The 20,606-nt window shown below is 50.9% G+C and overlaps 1 protein-coding gene across 4 annotated transcripts in view; it reads left to right on the top strand.

The window, feature by feature from the left end:
• ALPK2 (alpha kinase 2) overlaps positions 1-20,606 on the top strand; it is a 139,108-nt gene that overhangs the window by 107,643 nt on the left and 10,859 nt on the right. For 3 of the 4 annotated variants that reach the window (XM_043444041.1, XM_043444043.1, XM_043444042.1), the window contains 6 exons: positions 908-1,035; positions 1,132-1,167; positions 4,570-4,844; positions 6,391-6,479; positions 12,628-12,845; positions 18,452-18,500. In XM_043444041.1, coding sequence (XP_043299976.1) covers positions 908-1,035; positions 1,132-1,167; positions 4,570-4,844; positions 6,391-6,479; positions 12,628-12,845; positions 18,452-18,500 — 795 coding nt within the window. Of the gene's footprint in view, positions 1-907; positions 1,036-1,131; positions 1,168-4,569; positions 4,845-6,390; positions 6,480-12,627; positions 12,846-18,451; positions 18,501-20,606 lie in introns of those variants that run through there. The other variant, XR_006264903.1, reaches the window with a different exon arrangement.

Raw genomic sequence — 20,606 nt, 5'->3', positions numbered from 1 at the left:
CCCTTTTGTCCTGGAAAAGCAGGGGAACCTGTCAATCATCTGCTAGTCTGAAGTTCTGTGGTCCCAAGATTAAAGAGCTCTCCTGTCTGCCGTGCAATTTGCTGTCCTCATAGATTCCCATTAACCTGGCAAAAAGCTCAGACGAAGCTAAGAAGGTAAATCAAAAGGAAAAAAATAATCTGAGGTTATGGAAAAGTGGCATCTCCCAAGGGTGGAGAGCCGCCATCCCTAAGATGGGAATACCAGTTTCTATCTGGGGCCCCAGGTTTATTAGAGGAGATGAGGAGGGGGGAGGTGAGTAAGCGCATCGTTGCCGAGAATCCCCCCGGGTAGAGTGACCCGCCCTAAAACCCCTCTCTAGCAGTAAACGCTCGCTCAAGTGAACTGGTGAATCAGGGTTTGTCACACGAAGGAAGTGACAAAAACATCCTTCTAGGAACAGATCCCCTGGTTCGATGGAAACCAGTCTAACTTAACCCTCACGAGCCTCTGCCAAGAGAGATCCCAGTTCAGCTCCCCAAGTGTTCTTAACCCTCTAGTCTTGTCACAAGTCAGCTGAAAGTATCAGTCACTCAGCTGTGTCCAACTCTTTGCAACCCCATGGGCCGTAGCCTCCCAGGCTCCTCTGTCCATGGAATTCTCCAGGCAAGAATCCTGGAGTGGGTTGCCCTTTCCTTTTCCATAAAAAGTGAGGCAAATCAGTTTTCTGTATAATTAAATGTCTGCTTGGAACACATCTTTGTAAACTGCTCCAGATGCAGCTATGGAAGACTTGAACTCTAGTTTCGTTTCTATAACATCACTCCAGAATAATCCAACTGGGCTATGGTTGTAATAAAGCTGCTTTGCCTATAAGTGCAACTTCAGAGCGATGATGCTTTCCTACGTCCATGTTCCCCCACTGCAGAGCAGGAGACAACTCCATGGTGAGCCTGGCCATCCTTCAAGCTGGTCAGAAGGACCAGGGCCTCTATTACTGCTGCATCAGGAACAGTTATGGGAAAGTGACCGCTGAGTTTAACCTCACTGCCGAAGGTAAACCTCAGCTTTGCCATTTCCAGTGAAAACCGCTAGCTCCTGCCAGCTCAGGGCAGCTCGTTGGTACTGAAGGCTTTCTCTTCTGTCTTCTAGTTCTCAAACAGCTCTCAAGTCACCCAGATGTTAAAGGTAAGCGAATCTGAGCTGAACGTCAGCGGAAGTGGGTGCACCCTAAACCCCGAGACAGAGCCTCTAGAGACGAAGGCAGAAGCAGTTCCCATCAGCTCTTCCGACCAAGGAGAAGAGGGCTCAGGAATGCCTGGGAAAATGAGGATAACTCATAAACTGTTTCAACCTAATCGCGGGGCCTACGATGAGTGGGTTAGGCTACAGGTGTCCAGCCTGAGTTAGTAAGATCAGACTGTAGCTGTGCAGTTGTTGGGACCATGGAGGGTGGGGGGGTGGGTTGGGGTTTAAGCTTCTCTGAAGCACCAGCCATGCATCCAGCCCATCTCCATGGGATTTTTCAGCCTCTGGCATTTTCATGGTGTATTTTGGTTCTGCTTTTTTTTTTTTTTTTTCCTTTTCAACTGGACTAGCAGTTGGATTAGCTGAGCAGATTTTCAGAGAGTCAGATGTCTAGGAGAATAAGTCCATTCATTTGCATCTTAGTAGAAGTGAGAGGTGGACTTTTGTGCTTTCCTATGGACTAGTGCACCGCTGGTGTAGCAGCAAGCTAACAGCTGCCCCAGGACCCAGGCTGACTCGGGGCCACCCGCCGAGTCCGTCCTGGTCGTGTGTCTCATGGGGACAGTTGCCCACTGCACTCGGTCACTTGCTGGCCAGTTTCTCACAGCCTGCCTGCGGGGCGGGGAGGCCCTGATTTGTAGGTTTCTAGTCTCCGTGATACAGACACTCGCCGTGGCCAAGTTCACACTGCCAGTCTGTACTATGTGCACTAATTTTTTTTCCCCCTAAGGCAACTAAAATCCTGAGATCTTTGAAAATAAGCCAGTACAGATGATCAGGATGCAGTAACATCTAGTAATTAAAGACAAAGGGCTGGGATCTCGACTTAAATGGTCTATTAAATGTTGCGTTTTGTCCAAAACAGACTTAAATGCAAATGCCTCACAAACCGTTCAAACGCTGCAAACCTGTGTGTCATATGCTTGTGTAATTTTATAATCCTTTCCCTACATCTGTCTCCATCCCCCTGAAGTCTAAATATGCAAAAGAATGTCCTTTTCTCCTATCAGAAAAATGACCTTCAGAAGGAGTTCTGTCTCCTAAGCTGCTTAGCACCAGTGGGCATTCCCCATCGCAGATTCTTGCTCCGACCTCGTGAATTTAGGTTTGCAGACACTCGTTTCTCCAGGCTTTGACCAGTCAGGAATGAGACCCTCGTGGGGATGAGATACTGGTCTCTGCAACTGTAGCGTTGTGACTCCATCGGGCAGGAGTCTAGACCCTGAAGACATCACCTTCTCCATGTGACCGGGGGTCCAATTTCTATGGCTGGGGAGGTCATACCTTCCTCTGCCTCCTGTGCGCCTTCCGATGAAGAAGCTTCAAGTGACTTCATCTGGAGGAATCTTCCCTAGACACCTTATTTAAATCTCCAGAAGAGGCACATATAATTTCACAAGTTGCTCTCTAACTAAAAATCTAATAAAACCAAGCTGGTGGGAGAGCCCAAAATGAATGACTCAGAGCTAGAACAACTTAATGATGGCATACAGGGCTTCAGAGAAGTTCTAAGATGCATCTTATATTTTCTCTTGGCTAACTAGACATTTGTGGAAATTACGGACAGGATTATTGAGGATGGTGGAGTTCGTGCCTGTCACCTATTTTTTCTTATGGGAAATTGCTCATCCCCACCCTTGTATAGTAAGGCACAAAAAGGTTTTCCTTCCTATTACGAAGCATAAAGTCTGGAACAACTTTTGTCTCTAGTTAATTAAATTTGAATTTTAAAATACACCAGCTTTTAACTTTCAAGAATAATTGAAGTTTGAAAACTTTTGGCATCTTTGAAGGAAAACAATGTGGTCATTATAGCTCACATTTATTGGGCTCTGGTATATATATATAACATTTCCTATATTCTTTCAGAGCTCCTGGGGGCAAAATTGTTAATTTAAACTGATCGTTTAACTAGAATTAAGATTTGGGTTATATAAAAAGCACTCCATTTTGTTACCTAATCTTAAAATTTAACTTAAACCATACTCTGCTCAAGTTTTTTTTTTTTTTTTCCTTCTGGTTCTATTACTTAGGATGAAATCCATAATACAACTGTCTCTTTTAAAATTTATTTGGGAAAATAGGACATTGCCTACCTGTCTTCCTCTTCCTCTGAATCTAGTCTAAAAACTCCAGATAGGTTCCTCTGCAGGAGACTTCTGTTAGCATTTGTAAAAACTCTTGGAACATCTTCTTGAAGACTTTTCACTGACACCTTTATCCATTATTTTATTTGAAAATCCCCTACCTGCCCCCTTTCTGACAATAATCAATACCATTTAAGAATAGTAAATCTTTTCCTTATACTTCTCATTGCTAACATTGGTAATAGACTGCCCTTAAAATGTGATTTGGAAATTTTTTCAAAGAAAAAATATTTCACTATTCCAAATGGTAAAGTGGAATTTTCATGACTTGCAATGTCTATCTTTTAAGCATTCAGAAAGATAAGTTTTCATCTTTGGAGGAGCAGAGGGCTTTTAAAATCTGAATCTTATTTCATTGAAAGTCATCTTCTCTCAGCCAATCAGAAGTCTGAGTTGGTCATCTCTAGTTTAAAGTGAAGTATTCTGATTGAATCCATTGTCATCTGAAACACATGCAGAAATCAACTCAAGTGCTAGAAAACTTTTCACAAAGAGATCCAAGATGATTCTACCATGTTTCAGCTTCTCTTCAGAGGGAACTCTTTTTTTTTTTTTTTCTTGTTTTGGGTTGTACCTGCCAATTTCTTTAATCTACCACAGGCATTAAGAGGCAGTAACAGCTGCAAGCAAACAAAATTGGGTCTTGGGGAGGCAAAAAAGTTACTTTTGTTCATAAAGCACAGATGTACACACAGTGCATAAGCAGATACAGAGCACCTCCGAGGCACTCACATTTTATGTGAAGCAATGGGGCGGGCGGGCGGGGGGTGGGGGTGGGGAGGCTAAAAAGACTCCTTGCAGGGAGGCAATAATGAAAACAGGAAACTGGGAAACATTGAGCTAGCAGATCTTACTGTCCGTTCTTGCTCCCTCTTGCACATTTCGCTCATCTTTTCCACTTGCCTTTAATCACCTGGCCTGATCCTGTTCACACTTTCTAGGCCTGTCCACAGTCCTTTTCCTTGCCCCGCTCGCCTCCTAGTCCCCTGGGGGCCTGGCCTTGCTCTGTATCCCCAGTGACCAGCTCCCCCATCTCCCCGGCAAGCTCTGCCTCTGCTGGGAGTCCAGCGTGGTTCCCGCTCCCAGAGTCTGTGGGTCAGCCTTGTCCTTCTCTGTGCCTGTGTGGGGATGCTGGTCAGCCAACGAGCCGGGCTGGGGGATGTTTCTGTGCAACGGAAGCTGTGTTGCGTTCTAGTATATGAAGAGATTGAATTCAGCCAGCTCATCTTCCGAGAGGACTTCCTCCGTGACAGCTACTTCGGGGGCCGCCTGCATGGCCAGATCGCCACGGAGGAGCTGCACTTCGGGGAGGGCGTCCACCGGAGAGCTTTCCGCAGCAAAGTGCTGCGCGGGCTCACGCCGGTCTTCAAGCCCGGCCACGCCTGCGTGCTCAAGGTGCACAACGCCGTCGCCTACGGGACCAGAAACAACGACGAACTCGTCCAGAGGAACTACAGGCTCGCCGCGCAGGTGGGTCCGCCCGCCCTGCGGGGGCTGCTGGAGGTGGGAGACGGACCCAGATAACCCGAGATCAGAGTCCGACTCGGAGTTTGATGCGAGCGTCGCCAGAAGGGGGTCTTTCTCCGTGGTTACTAGGCCAAGGCCGAAAGCTAGAAATCAAACCTTGGTCTTGGCTCCGTGATTTCTTGGCCTCGTGCCAGCCGGTCGGGACTTGCCTGAGTCCGGAAGGGCCTGGCCAGTTTCTACCTGGGCTGGGATCACTTCCAGAAAGGCTTCCTAGGAAACCCCGTCAAATCCCGCGGCTTTGAATCTACCTGGACACAGAATGATACGGGGAGTGGGGTGTCTAAGCGACCTTAGATGCCAGGATTCCCATGGACTGCAGCCCGCCAGGCTCCTCTGTCCGTGGAATTCTCCAGGCAAGCATACCGGAGTGGGGTTTGCCATTTCCTTCCCCAGGGAAGGACAGCCAAAGTCAAGGGTAATTTCTGGAGGCTTCTGGTTTGTTTCAGGGAAGAGGAAGGGGGGCTGGGGTACAGTCCGAAGGGTCAGCGTTGGTCCTGTTTCCTGCATGCCTGAGTCATGCTCAGTGTCCGCCCATGAGCTATGGAGGAAGAGGGAGCCGAGTCCAAGTTCCTTCCTGTGTCAGCGAGTTGTAGTACCCTTGAGGCAAGAGGGGAGCGGGGGAACACAGGCTTCTCCCCTGCATCACCGGCCCCTCCCCATCACCCCCCAGCCAAGTCCATGAATTTCACTGGATGCCAGGCCTGGCCGCGCTTTCAGGAGAGCTGGGTGTAGCTCTTTCACAAACCAGGGGCCCTTAAAACTTTTAACCCGTAAAATGAATAGGCCAAACTCAGGTCTCCTGGGTGCTCTCAAGCATCATCCATCCACGGTTATCTCAGATGTGGCGATGGTCCTCTGGGCTTGGTGCTCATGAAGACAGCCCTCTCCTCACAAGATTCTGCCATACATATTCCTTTCTCCTCCAAATCTATCCTCCTCAGTTTTCTTTCACAGAGTATTCCTTCCATCTCAAGTACCGTCTAATCCAGTCATGGAAAAATCCCCCAGCATCCAGATGCCCACTTAGAAAAGCCCTATAGGGCAGAAAGCAGAATCCAGTTTGCTTTTCCTAAGCCAACAGTCTTGGCAAGGTGTTCATTACTTACAGTTTGTTACACCTTTTAAAAAAGAACTCAGATGGGAGAACTCATGGGAAACTCAGCCATCCCCACGCTTCATCTGAAACCCTGCCCAGGGACCAGTCCCCTTAGCTCAAGGTGAACTTCAGCTACGTGGGTCCTAGAAGCTTCATAGTTCAGGGACACCTAGCCCGCAGACCACGTTACTGTCACCTGCAGGGTTCCTTCAGGTCTCAGAGCTCCTACATCTGCCAACCATAAGCCACGTTCATTATGCTTCTGTGCCCCCAACCACGGGATGGGCTTGCAAATCCATTGACTCGACCTACACTGGGAAAGCTGAGTCTCACTGGGCAACGCTCTGACTTTCTTCTCATCCCTGGGGTTTCCTGTGTGTTCGGATGATCTAGGAATGCTACGTGCAGAACACCGCCAGACACTACGCCCAGATCTACGCCGCGGAAGCACAGCCTCTGGAAGGTTTCGGGGAAGTGCCCGAGTAAGTGTTTCCCCCTCGGGTTGGCCCAGCTCTGACTTGGGGACGTGGGCGGGCTGGAGGGATGAGAGGCTGGGAAGAAACAGGGCACATTGCAGCGGGTCCGTAAGCTCCAAGAGGGCACACGTGGCTGCCACCCTGTTCTTCACGGGGTCCCCAGAGGCTTGTAGAAAAATACTCGACAGATACTAAAGTGTGTGGATATACGGAATAATTCAATAAATGCATATACCATGTTAAACGGAAAATGTATCTACTCATGGATATTATGTTGTCTAAGCCATAAACAGAACAGATCATCACGAAAAACTTAGTCCTGTGATACAACAAATAAAGATGGTGGTGTGTCAGGGAAAAGCAAATTGGATAGTTGGGAACATAGGAGTATAGTCCCTGCTTCGTGGAGCACTTACAAAGGTGTAGTGTTTCCCCACTGAGGTCAGTTGCACTGACCAAGTATCCATTGGCCCACGCGCATGTGGAGCGTCTGGAGCGCTTGTATCTGGCTGAAACCACACGGGGGTGAGAAGGGGCTGTGCCAGAGCCCGCTGGAAACTGCAGACGGAGCAGCCGTTCACACATCAGTGCAAACGGGGAAGAGGGGGAAACGGGGATGATTCTTGTCCGAGTTATCTCCGTGAACTCGCAACACGGAAGAAAAATTCCCTTCCTGAGCTGGGTGTGGGGCACTCCACATACAAAGTCTCACACTTGCTGCTCTTCAAGGCATGCCTGTGTACAAGTCACTTCCATTGTGTCCAGACCCTCAGACCCCGTGGACGGTAGCCTTCAGGCTCCTCTGTCCGTGGGATTCTCCAGGCAGGAATACTGGAGTGGGCTGCCATGCCCTCCTCCAGTGGATCTTCCTGACCCAGGGATTGATTACGTCTCCTGCACTGGTGGGTTCTTTACCAGTAGCGCCACCTGGGAAGCAGTTCTCAGCAACTTCAAGAAAAATGAACATACTGCAAAGAAAACCACTTCAACTGCTTTTCTGTTAAGTGCACTGAGCTAGTCTGGACTGGGCTGTCCGCAGCGCTCACCCCGTTCTTCTCCAGCCCCCTCCTCCTGCGCTGGTCTCTTTAGTTCCTGGTTGAGGAGGAAGAGTCCACCCAGTAATCAGCCCCCCAGGCGCGGCACCGAAGTGCCCTCCTGCAGGGACACACCCAAGCTTTGTGCGAGTTGACTCATGCAGGACTTGGGGGCTTTTCTAAGGAAAAGAACACAATTATGAATATCAGGATGCATCCAGGGACTTGAAAAGGGTGAAGGACTCAGGCTTAATCAGCTTCCAGCAAATTTGCCAGTGCTCTGGAAATGGCTGTGCATGTTTTGGAATCCAAATACCTTTCCTTATTGTGGGGAGAGTTTGACCTCATTCATGGACAAGGGCAGGATATGGAGGGGGTAGTTCAGTCGCTCAGTCCTGTCCGACTCTTTGCAACCCCATGGACTGCAGCACGCCAGGCCCTCCCTGTCCATCACCAACTCCCAGAGCTTACTCAAACTCATGTCCATCGAGTCGGTGATGCCGTCCAACAATCTCATCCTCTGTCGTCCCCTTCTCCTCCTGCCTTCAATCTTTCTCAGCATCAGGGTCTTTTCAACTGAGTCGGTTCTTCGCATCAGGTAGCCAGAGAATTGGAGTTTCAGCTTCAGCATCAATCTCTCCCCAGGCATGTGATTGGTACTCAGCATCCATGCTGGAAGGGTTACCCACTTGGTGTCTCAGAGGACAGTGTCCTGGTCTAGATTCTGCCCCTGAGAGAGGTGCTCTGCTCTCGTGTGAAATTGGGGGAGGAGAGGGGAGGTGTGCTGCTCATGTTTTTGTTTTTTAAGGAAATACTCATAAATGACAGAAGAGGGTAAAAATGCACCCTGCCAAAGACTGAGTTGCCTGCAGAAGGTTTTCTTTGAAATGTGACGCTTTGTATCTTAGAAACTCGCTGAGCGTTGTACCCTTCTTCCCACTTTGCCTACCATATTTTCTCTACAATCTTTGACTCGAGGTGACACCCGGGTGTAGCCTCCAGCTGGACTCCGGGAGCGGGCAGGTCGTGGGTGGAGCCCATGTGTCCTCGGTGCTCTGGGAGATCCTCCCAGCTCTGCGCTCACCACTGGGGGAGAAGCCCTCACCCCTCACCCCGGCAGCCCCGTGTGAGTGCAGACCTGCCCAGGGGCCCCTTCCTGCTAAGAGGCAGACCTGAGTCTCACCTCACTGGGGGAGGAGCTGCCCCAGGCCCCCAGAGGAGGGGATGATGGTGGTGCCTGGGATGGCATCTCTGGGGGGAGGAGGAGGCCCTGCCCCGCCCCGCCCCGCCCCGCCCCCCACATCACTTCCTGAGCTTGGGTTTGGTCATGGGGTTGCACAGGATTGTTGTACATGCTCACCTGTAGAGATTCTGGCTGAAAACCCGGGTCACTTCCGAGGCCTTCACCGTAGGGCTCACGTGTGGTTTTTCTAACAGTTGACCCCAGCCTCCCCGCCCGGTCAACATCATTGCTGCAGGGGACCGTCACACCATCATTTTTTCTTTTGTCACTTAGACCCTTCCAGAAGCCTCCTTGCTGAGCCTTTAAAAACAGCTTGGTAGTTGTTAGGTATAAGTCCCTAATGCAGGTTCCTGTTTGTTTACCCATTTGACGATCTGTACTAAACATATTCTTTATGTTAACAAACATCAATAATTAGCATCTTACCTCTTCCTCAGGGTGGCTATCATAATTTCTGCTTTTAAGCCCTCTGAAACGACACCTGTTGTGGTCAGACTTTAACAAGATGACCTCTCCTTTGAGTCAGATCGCATCCTATATCAGTCGTGACTAGGAGGGCTGCTCCAGGTCTCTGGTGAGAAGCAGCCAGAGATGTTGCTAAACATCCTATAATGCACAGGACAATCACCGCCCAAGAATTACCTGGCCCCAGATGTCTGTGCCAAGACTCAAACTTTGTCCTGTATACATATTCTTTTTTCCCCCAGACACTGAGCGTTTATGATGAGCCAGGCTTTGTTCCAGGCTAGGTGATGGGCGCTTAAAGGATAAAAACAAAATGAAGTAGCTTCTTGCCCCTCACAGCCAGCAGGGGTGTGAAGCATGTAGGACAAAACCCAGTGCAGTGGCGTTGGGTGCGAGGAGTTTCGGGGACACGGAGGGGGAGGGAGGGAGGGGGTCTGGAAAGGCTTCCAAGAGGAGGGTGTTGAAGAATGAGGAGGAGTCTTCCAGATGAAGAGCAAGGGTGGAGACTCACAAGCAAAGGAGGCAGCATGTCCAGAGAGAGAGATGAAGAGCCATGAAAGGCTTCCAAGGAGACAGAAAAAGTTCAGCAGGTCTAGCGTGCTGGGAGGTGGGAAAAAAGGGGGTGCAGGGTAAGAGGTGGGAAGCTAGGGGGCCAGAATGCAAAGGACTTTAAATGCTCAGCTGATGAGCTGGGAGTGTGTTCTCTTGGCTTCGGGGGTGAGGAGGAGGTGGGGGCTAACCAGGAGCTTTAAGCAGGGGAGACTTGAGCCACAGAGCAGACACGACGTTGTTGTTTAATAGATTTTATCTTCAGAACCGTTTTAGGTTCACAGCAAAATTGAATGGAGGGGACAGATTTTCCACACCCCATCCTCTGCCCCGCCATCCACACCCCGCACCGGGGCGGACCGTCTGTCACAGTGAATCTCCACTGACATAACACTACCGGAGGCCCACAGCCTACATTACGGTTGTGCATTCTGTGGGTTTGGACAAATGTCCAGTGATACGTTGTGGTATCATACAGAGTCGTTTCATTGCCCTGAAGGCCCTCTGTGTGGATGCGGCTCTTGCAGCATCTGCCTGGGGGCAATGGATGTCCAGGGACAAGGCCCAGAGACCAGTCTACAAAGAGGGAGAGGAGCCTGACGTGAACTTATTGTGGCTCAGCTGGTAAAGAACCTGCCTGCCATGCGGGAGGCCTGGGTTCGGTCCCTGGGTTGGGAAGATCCCCTGGGGAAGGGAAAGGCTACCTACTCCAGTATTCTGGACTAGAGAATTCCATGTACTATACAGTCCATGGGGTCACAAAGAGTCGGACAAGACTGACCTTCACTTTCACGTAGACTGGGCAGAGGAAGCGGCCACTTGAAGACAGTGAAGGTGGGGGGAAGACTCGTAGGTGTATGGCAGATGGATCACTGCACAAGCTATTCAGTTGGGTTTTTTTGTTGACTAGAAAGAATGCAAAGGCAGAGTTGCCAATGGACTCTACAGATGTTGGAGTTGAGGCAATTAAGTAGTTCAGCCTTTGCCGTGTTAAATTCGTGATGCCTTTTAGACATCAAGTGTCGATGGAGAGTTAGTCGGCTGGAGATGTCAGGATTTCAGGGGAGAGGTCTGGGCTGCTGATATAAGTGTGGAAGCTGTCAACATGTAAACTGTACTTAAAGCAAGGGAATTTAAAACTAGGGAATTGAGTGCAGAGCGAGGAGAACTGTCCCAGGATGTGCCAGGGCATAAAGGAGGGGGAGAAAGGAGGAACCAGCAAAGCGGACAGACAGGAAGTAGCCAGGGGTGCAGAAAGGAAACCAAAAGGAAGTGAGTTTATGGAGGGCACGGGAAACTGTCTTAGAGACAAGTGAGATCAACTCTTCAGTGCCCTCGGGAACAAGTCGGATGAGGGCTGAGAAGGGGACCGTTGGGCTTGGCAACGTGGCGCCCCTGACCGAGGTTTCTTTAGGCAGAAAGATCGCTTTGGGTTCAGGGGAGACTGGGAGGGGGAAAGGTTGGAGACAGCGAGTCCATGGTGGATTTGGGTTTTGATGGGAATGGCGAGTCGGGGTGGGAGCGGGCTGCGGGTCCACAGGCTGTGGAGTCATCGCAGTGTGTCCACCGGGAAGGAGTCTGCAGGGGAGACGGTGATGGGGGAGAGAGAGGGCCCCACCGCCGGAGTGTCCTCGGGCCTCGGAGAGGGGCCGGGAGCCAGGCCGCCCATGGGATGAAGGCTCCAGTCACGGCCAGAAGGGGCTTGTCCGTGAGAGTGGGAGAGCGGCGGGCGCCAGCCTTGGGGGTGGGAGCGCGTGGTGGGGCAGCTTTCAGAAGCTCTTATCGGTTCCGTTTTCCCGGTCCAACCAGAAAGCCGGGTGCTCAGCGGAGAGGGAGGCTGTGGCGGTCGGAGGAGGGAGCGGCAGGTTTGGGTGGGTTCCCCAGGACCGTGTGATGGTGGGCGGGGCAGGGTCTGACCCCGTCCACCCTCACACATGCCACTCGGGGAGCAGAGCGGTCCCCGTCACATGCAAGTTTGATCTCTTCCTCCAAGACCCTCCAACATTTCTCACCCCACTCAGTACGAAGGGTGGAGTCTCCCAAGTGGCCCAGGCCCCCCAGTCCTGCCCCCCAGTCCCTCCCGGCCTTGCCCGGCCACCACCACCCTCCAGACACGCCGCCCCTCAGTCTGAACCCATGCCCCCAGGCTCCCACCCAGAACCTCTCCATTTGCCGTTCCTTCCACTTGGAATGTTCCTTCTGTAGACATCCTCATGGCTCCCCCCACAAGCCCCATCTCCTACAGGCCTCTCTGCTCAAATGCTCTTTATTTCCCAGGCGGTCTCCGACCTCCCTGAATAAAATCACAGCCCACTTGGGCTGCCTCTCTCCTCCCCACTGCTGTTTCCTCATATAGCACAGAGCGCCCTACACCTGTTTACTGCCTGGCTCCTGCATTTAAGTGTTAAGATCCTTGAGAGCAGAGCTTCTGTCGTCTTTAGTGTTTTCTAGAACCACATCTGGGAGGGAGGCTGACACACAGAAGCCACTGAGTGAATATTTGCTGACCGAATAAAAGGAAGGATGGATAGAAGGGTGGACATGTGCTGGCTGGACAGATGTATCGTCACCTGACCAGCGGGTCACTGATAGACTCTAACAATGGCTATGAAAAGGCATTCATTTCTGTAGGAGCAATTAAACTCCATCTGGAGGAAGAGTTTCTCATCAACTCTAGGAACAAATAAAAGGAACACACCCTTTTTTTTTTTTTTTTTTTTTACCATTAAATAATCACTGGCGGATATTTAGTCTACATCTGATGGAACCCGGGGGTTTATCCTGTAGCCCGCTGCTCCTCCGGGTCGGGTAGAATGTCCCCACGTGAGAACACAATGCCTTCCCATGTTCTCTTTCCTTCCAGGATCATTCCTATTTTCCTTATCCATCGACCTGAGAATAACATCCCGTACGCAACCGTGGAGGAAGAGCTGATTGGAGAATTCGTGAAGTATTCCATCAGGGATGGGAAGGAGATAAACTTCTTGAGAAGAGAGTCAGAGGCTGGGCAGAAGTGCTGCACTTTCCAGCACTGGGTCTACCAGAAAACGAGTGGCTGCCTGCTGGTCACAGACATGCAGGGTGAGCGGAGCAGCTTGGCCCGGGTTCCAGGGATGCTCTGGGTCTGGAACGTTCCTGGGGGTGGAGGGGAAGCAGGAGGGAGCGATCCTCCTGGGTGCAGACTGTCAGCATCTTCGCCAGCAGAAAGTATTACTAATGTCTCATGAGAAACAGCGACAAAGGAGCCTGAAATGACCAACCCAATGGAGTAACAAAGTATACTTTAATAATTCATTCCAATTATAATCATTCATAATGCCTTCCCGTTATAAGAGGTAACCGAAAGTTGGTGCTCCGTCTCCTCAATAGGCACAAAATCAGGAATACATGTATATATGAAAATCCACTCATACCAAAAGATTAAAATGTAAGAATTCATTCGTAATAGGTGAAAGGGTCTTCCACGGGTCCTTGAGATTTTCAAGCTCCCCTGGTGAATTTACAGCACGTTTTCCATTTATACCCATGTCTTGGGGAATGCATTTGGTGTATGAAGTGGGGATGTCATCATTAGATTTCTCACAGAGACGGCCCTGAGACAAGTTGCAGTTTGGGGTTTCCCCAAGACCACCAGCCTGCAGTTCATTAATTTTCTGGGAGGACTCATGGAACTCAGAAAAGCCATTATGTTCGTGATTATGGTTTATTACAGTGAAAGGATACAGGCTCAAACCAGTGAAGGGAAGAAGCGCTTGGGGGAGGGTCCAGGGGAGACCAGGTGGGAATTTCCAGGTGTCCCCTCCTGGCGGAGCCGGGGGTCAGCACTGCTTCCTGGGAGAGAGCGGTATGCGTGGAGCACTGCCAACCAGAAATGCTCACCCGAGATTTTTCAGGGACCCGTCACTGCTTGCCGGTGGGATGACCTCAGTCTCTAGCCTCTTCGGAACTTTAAAAAAAATTATTTGACTGCACCAGGTTTTGGTTATGCCGTGTGGGATCTAGTTCCCTGACCAGGGATTGAGCCCAGGCCCCGCCTGCATTGAGATCATGGAGCCTTAGCCACAGGACCACCCACCAGGGAAGTCCCCTCTCTGACTTACCAGAGCTTAGCAGTTACCTCCAAAAAGTTGGGTAGAAACAAATCCTTTATTTAGGCCAAGTTCATCTTCTGTCACACACAAATGTTCGAGTGCGAATATTTGGGAGGGGACCCCAGGAAATGCTGGTAGGAGATTGAGGAAGTGTGGCTGGGGAAGGGAAAGGAAGTTGGTAGGGCGCCCGATAGCCAGTCACCGCCTGAATTCCTGAAGCTGATGCCCAGTGGGGAAAGTCTGGGAGGGTGAGTAGGACAAGCTTCTCAGCAGAGATCACACTCGAGGAGCAGGGGTGTTTATACACCAGCTCCCCTTAGTAGCCAGCAGAAGGCTGCTGCAGGTCGGGGCATGAACTCCCCTGGATTTGCCACCTGCACGTGGCCAGCCCTGCTGAGCGAAGCGAGGGCATGTGACCCGAGAAAGGCTCTCGGGCCAAGAGAGGCTGGTGGAGGCAGCTGGGGGTACAGCCGTGTGCCTGCACGTGGGGAGGGCGATGGGCTGGGGCCCCAGCAGCTTCGGCCACGGGGCCTCCCTTCTCCTTTTCAGATAACAACGCTTTAGGAAAAACCTGACCTATAACTGGGTACCTGCTAATGTCAGACACTGTCACACGCAAGGACCCCAAGCTCTGGAGCCTGACAGTGAGGAGAGCCCCCTGTGGGTTCTGCGTCCTGCACCCCCACGTCCCAGCCTTGGGCGGGCCGCTCGCCTTTGTGCCTCAGTCCTTTCCACAGGGGGTGGCTGTGAGGATTATGTGAGATAGGAAGACATTTAACACAGCACTGACACGGTGTTCCCTCTTTTGAAAAACTTCTGAAATAACCATAGGGATGAGAAGTTGCAGAAGTGTGCAGAGGGGTCTCCAGATATCCTTCACCCGGCTTCACCTAATAGCACCTTGCATAGCTATAACACTGTCAAAACCAGGAGTTTGACATCAGCACGATGTAAGAAGTCTACAGACCTAACTTGGATTTCATCCATTTTTGCCTGCTTTCATTTCCCCCCGTTTTTGCTTCATCTTAATAGCCCTGCCAAAGAGACATTATGATCCCCATTTTACAGATGGAAAAACAGGGGCTGGGAGTTAAGGATCTAATCATGGCTGTCAATCGGCTGCTAAGAGGGGTCCCAGACTCCAGCACACTTTATTTTGACTGCCAGACATCCCTGTTTCGTTTTAAAACCGAAGTACTTGCCTTAAAGTGGTTGTTAGTTTCTGCTGGACGACAGGAATCCACTATAAGTGTGCGTGTGTCTCCTCCCTGTGAAGCCTGCTCCCCACCCCTCTAAGTCGTCACAGAGGACAAGGCCGTTTCCTGTGTTAGAGCGGCTTCCCACTGTCTTACACGTGATAGTGTGTTTATGCCAGCGCTGCCTTTCGACTTCTCCCACCGTCTCCTTCCCCCGCTGCAACACTCTATTTCTGAATCCCAAGCTCTCGCCACTAAAACTCAAATTTACAAATTTGCAAGGTCTCCCAGTGTCGAAGGCTGCCGTGAGGGGCTCCTCTGAGGCCAGCCGCACAGTGCGGTGTTCAGACTTTCAGGGGAGGCTGACCTGCAAGCTGAAGACAGTCCGAACCACGCACTCATGAAGAGACGCTGCCGCCACGTACACTAAAACATGGTCTTCACAGACAGCTGTTTCACCCAGACTGTCTGTGCTACTCTTGAGACTTGCCCCTATTTCTCCTTCCGAGTTAACTTTGTGTCAAGTACAGTTGTTACACTGCAAAGCAACAGCAGGAGCCTGGTGCCTGGCTAATTTTGCTTCCAGGCCCTGGTAAACAGCTGTAGGGGAACTTACATCACCTTGTGGGGACATGTGTGGTTTCAAGTGTTGGCACGGTGTCTCATTAGGGTGTGTGTTTGCTCTCTGCTCCTGGGGAAGATTTCCATTATCTTCACTGTGGTACTAGGTTACACACCTATTCTCTAAGCGAGTCCTAAGTTTTACCATTTTTGCTGAGACTCTGGAATTAGGATTTAAAAAATCCCAAACAAACCCAAGCTCTCAAATATTGCTTTTTCTCAGACTCTCATCTTCTCCCTGGTTGCCTTCACGTGTTGATGGGATTGTGGCGAGTCCTGAGGTTTGTGGGGTGAAAGGTGAGCCTGCCATTTGGCCCTAAGGTCTGCACACACGGAGACCACTGGGCTTCCTAAGAAGCTGTCAGCCCAATAACCCAAGAACTCAAATTCTGGGTTCTTGTGATACTGCCTTTTTCCTGCCTTCCATCAGAAACAACCTGTAGATGACTATTATCCCCGACACGCTTTAATAGCTGCACACTATAATCTAAATTATTGTCCTATAGAGACCCTTAATAACCTTGGTTGAATTGCTGGCAAATCATTAAGCCGAGAGAGAGAGGTTTCTTTTTGAAAATCATACTCTGCTTTTCCAGCGTTGGTGACAGCTGGTAATTGTAAGACTCGAGGAAAAGCAATTCCCAAGCTCAAGGACCTTTTTTGCCAAATGACTTTAAAATTGGACTTCTCTGCGGCTTAGAGCTGTAATTTTTAAATACAACTTTTCTACGCAACAAAATGTCCAGAGAGGGCTTTTGCAATTTAGTGTTTTTTCTTCCCAAGTACAGTTCCTATGACAAAAACCACGTGAAGCCTTTCTACGTATGTTCTAGTTGTTAACAGCTTTGAAAGCATGAGGCGCATTAGTGGCCAACAGCGAAAGAGGCTTTCACAATGCTTACTGGCGCCCTCAAAGTGCTGTGTCTAACTCGGCTCCCGGGGGCCCTGCAGGGAAGCGGGGCTCTTTGCTCCTGTCTGTCCAATCAGCCTGAGCAGCCACATGGCCTGTGTCTTCACCATGGCCCAGGCAGGTGTTGCTGGATCAGAGCTTTTGAACCCTTTAGCTGTTGCCTTTTCTGAGCCTCAGAAAGCCGTACTCCTAGGAATGCAGACCATGGAACTAGGTTGCCATCTGGCCTGACCCTCAGGGTCGGCTTTTGCCAGGAATATTGGTTTCTCTAGCCACAGCCCGGGCTGGCTTCTGGGTCGCCTCTCCCCTCAGCAAGCAGGTCACCTGGTGGCCACGGGGAATACAGTGACCACAGACTGACCTGGCGGGGACGAGAGTCGGGGGCCAGAGAAGAGAAGGCAAGACCCGGATGGCATGGCACGATGCTGCCCACATGTGCGTGCCAAGTCGCTTCAGTCGCGTCCGACTCTGCAACCCCGTGGACTGCAGCCTCCAGGGTCCATGGACCCCATGCCCTGCTGTAGAGGGCTGGCCATCAGGTGGCGTGGGTGAGATCACGGCAGAGATCCATGGAGCTGGAGCTGTGCCCACAGCCACCACCCTATACAGGAGGAACAGGGTTGGTGTCTGGTCTGGCAAGGAGATTCTGGAAAGGCCGCAGGTCACCCACACTCTGGGCATTGGAGAGGATTGGCTTCCAGACAAGATGGTGCTTGAGAGAGAGGCACTTTTTTTCCCCCCTGTGGAAGGTGGAGATCCTGCCCTTTTCCTCCTTGCAAGACAGCAGGACTTTCCTTCTGTCTGAATCCCTGGTTCCTGAGCCGTTGTCCCAGCTGCTCCTGCTGGGGGTTGGGGGAGAGGAAAAAGATTCCTGTGTGTCTAGGATTCTAACAAGGATGCCCAGAGCTCTTCACTGAACCAGGGTGGGATGCTCATAGAGCTGTGGAGTTGGTTTGCTAGCCACCCCCCCACCCAACTTCCAATGCTTTAATGCAGCTATCCCCAACCTTTTTGGCCCCAAACCAATTTCACGGAAGACAACTTTTCCATGGACCAGGGGTTGCGGGGGTGGGGGGCGGTTTCAGGGTGATTCAAGCGCATTATATTTATTGTGCACTTTATTTCTGATCTAATGCCACCGCTGATCCGACAGCACATACTGGTCCGTGGCCTGGAGGCTGGGGACCCCTGGTTTAATGGATAGAAGTTAGGATAAGCATCAAAGGGTTAAACCATGGTGACACATGTCTGCATCTCCAGTTCAGTGGCTAAAAAGCCTATACACAACTCAAGAGGTTGTCCCTGGATCTAAAGCCGGCCCAGATAAACCTTCGGTCCTGAATCAGACACTGCCTTTATGGAGATGGGAAGGTGTGGGTCCAGAGCCTGGCCTTGAACTGAATAGATGCCGGTCTTGAACCCTCTCACTGTTGAACTTGGCCGGCCCGGGCCACGCCCACCCTACTTCCTGTTAGACAAGGGCTTCCCTTCCCAGTGAAGAGCAGGGAATAGACCTAGGCCCACAGCAGAGCGTCTCTGGGGAGAGACCTCCGGGGCCAGGGCCAGGGCCGGGCCCCCTCCTCCAGCAGAGGGGGTGGTGGGCCAGGCAGGCAGAGGACAGCATTCCGCATCCCGCATCCCTGGGCGCGTGCTTCGGCTGGCTGTCCTCGAAGCCCGCCTTCCCTATTGTGGCCCCGTAGGCCAGAGGCATATCTGGGATGCTGTCTGCTGCTGCTGAGGGACACAAGGGAAGCGTTTCTGCAGGCAGGGACAAGACGGGGCTGGGACTGCCCCTCCTGTGAATGCGTGGTCCCTCTCTTCCGAGGAGCCCCAGGTAATACGTGCCGTCTTTGCTCTCTCTTCCTGTAGGTGTAGGAATGAAGTTAACCGATGTTGGCATAGCAACAGAGGCTAAAGGGTGAGTAGAAAAAAATCTAGTGCCTGTCACTCAACTCTGGGTTTCCAAACACCTTCCGGCAGAGGTGATTTTGTGTCCTAACCATGGATGATGGATGTTCGTGGGATGAATTCAGTTCACTTCTCTCACTTACCTAAAATATTTATGGACTTGGTTCTCCCAAGGAGAAACACATGGTTTCCTGACTTTGAAACAAATAAGAACCCTGAACATATTTCAAAATTAATGATCCGCCGGAGTGCCATGGGTGGGGGAGGGGTGGGGAATGCCAGCATTATTGGGAATTTTTTTTCACTAGGAATATTCCATTTTTCTACACTTAATATTTTGACTATTAGCTTCTTTAAAAACTTGTGCAATTGAGTGCAGTGGATTCGATTTGTATGTTTTTAATGTATTTTCCCTGCTTATGTGCTATGTCACTTCAGTCGTGTCTGATTCTTTGCAAACCTATGGACCAAAGTCCGCTGGGCTCCTCTGTACATGAGATTCTCCAGGCAAGAACACTGGAGTGGGTTGCCACCCCCTCCTCTAGGGGATCTTCCAGACCCAGGGATCGAACCCACATCTCTTATGTCTCCTGCATTGGCGGGTGGGTTCTTTACCACTAGCGCCACCTGGGAAGCTTGTATTTTCCCCTGTACTCTTCACCAAATATTTAGCAGTATTTTAGGCGGCTCCCAAACTCCCACGGTGGTGGTTGATTAAAGGGCAGGTGACTGTGGAAGGGCTCTGATTGATGACTCTGGTTGTTGTCAGCGGGGTTGATCTCCTAACTCCGGGTATCGCTTTGCTCACTGTGGGGTGAGCAATGCCAAGATGGCTCTAAGATCATGGTTTACTGGGGTATCTCTTGAAAAAACAGTCTCTCTTCTCTGCTTTGCTTGACCTCAGTGAGGAGAAAGCCATCTATCTGTGCTCCTTTGTGAAAATAGAGCTCTGGGTTGGAACTGCCGGGCTTTCTCCCACTGCTGATGTCCCCGTGGACTAGGACTGTTTCTAAGGAGGGGGAAACGGGGTGGGAGCAAGTGAGTTTTAGGAGGGATGGCTTGTGTTTTACAATGGAGGCTCTATTATGGTTCAGGCATGATGAAGCCGACAGATCAGGAGACAATCGCCATTGAAAAGAGTTTGTTACTCAGCTCCCAAGAGGAAGGGGCTCGCCAGACCATCGTCAGGGAGGCCCCAGGGTCAGTCAGGAGGCAGAAGGAGAGGAGGGAAAAGCCTGGACGAGAGCTTGGAATTGAGTCGTCTGTAAATTTCCGGGAGGCTCTGGGGTGCCGAGCTGGATATTACTCTCTGGGGCCTGCCCTGTGGTGACTGGGGCAGGTGGCCTGGAGTGTGAGACCCCGGAGGGGGGATGGTGGGGAGTGGGCTGCAGGCTGGTTGGCTGGCCTGTGCAAGGCATTCTAGAAGGCCGGTCGTTGTCTCTAGGAATTGGCTGGCCCTCGCAGGGGGAGCCACCATACGGCCTGCAAAACTGCAGATCTCAAAGTGTCAGAAATACAGACGATAAGATAGCATGATTGACATAGCTCACGCTCCTACAGCTGGGAGCAGCGTATTTACTTGAGCTTTCTGGTGATTTCAGACCATTGGCAGGCCTCTAAAAAGTACAATTTTCAATCAGTATATGAAGGATGGAGGGAAGAAGGGATTTGAGAAAAGTAGAAAGGGGGACACTCTTCTAACCTCCAGATCAACAAGTCTGATTCATGAAGTTCTCGACAACTACACAGAAGCTTTCAATTTGGTTTTAGAACAAAGATGCAGCTTGACTCTGTTCCTGCTCAGGATGATAGCACTTTGCGGTAGGGCGATCCTCCGTGCTGCACCCCCACTGCTGACCGGAGCTCTCTACGAGTCAGGCACGTGGGTCCTGGCCATGGGCTTGTCAGGAGCGTATGTCGTGGGGGAGGGGGTATGATGCAGTAGTGAGGGCAGGGATTTTCTTAAAAAAAGACACGGGTTCAGATCTTGGTCTTGCCACCTACTTCTGATTCTCCTATTGGTAACCTTGCTTCTTGGCGTCAGAGACATTTGGCCCAAGTGATGAAAGGGACGACAGTGCGTCCTGGTTTGCCCGGGACAGCATCATTTCATGCC

Source organism: Cervus canadensis, chromosome 23 (assembly GCF_019320065.1).
Source record: "Cervus canadensis isolate Bull #8, Minnesota chromosome 23, ASM1932006v1, whole genome shotgun sequence".
NCBI lineage: Eukaryota > Metazoa > Chordata > Mammalia > Artiodactyla > Cervidae > Cervus > Cervus canadensis.
The sequence above is the reverse complement of the archived record's forward strand: the minus strand, read 5'-3'. Positions and strand labels throughout refer to the sequence as shown.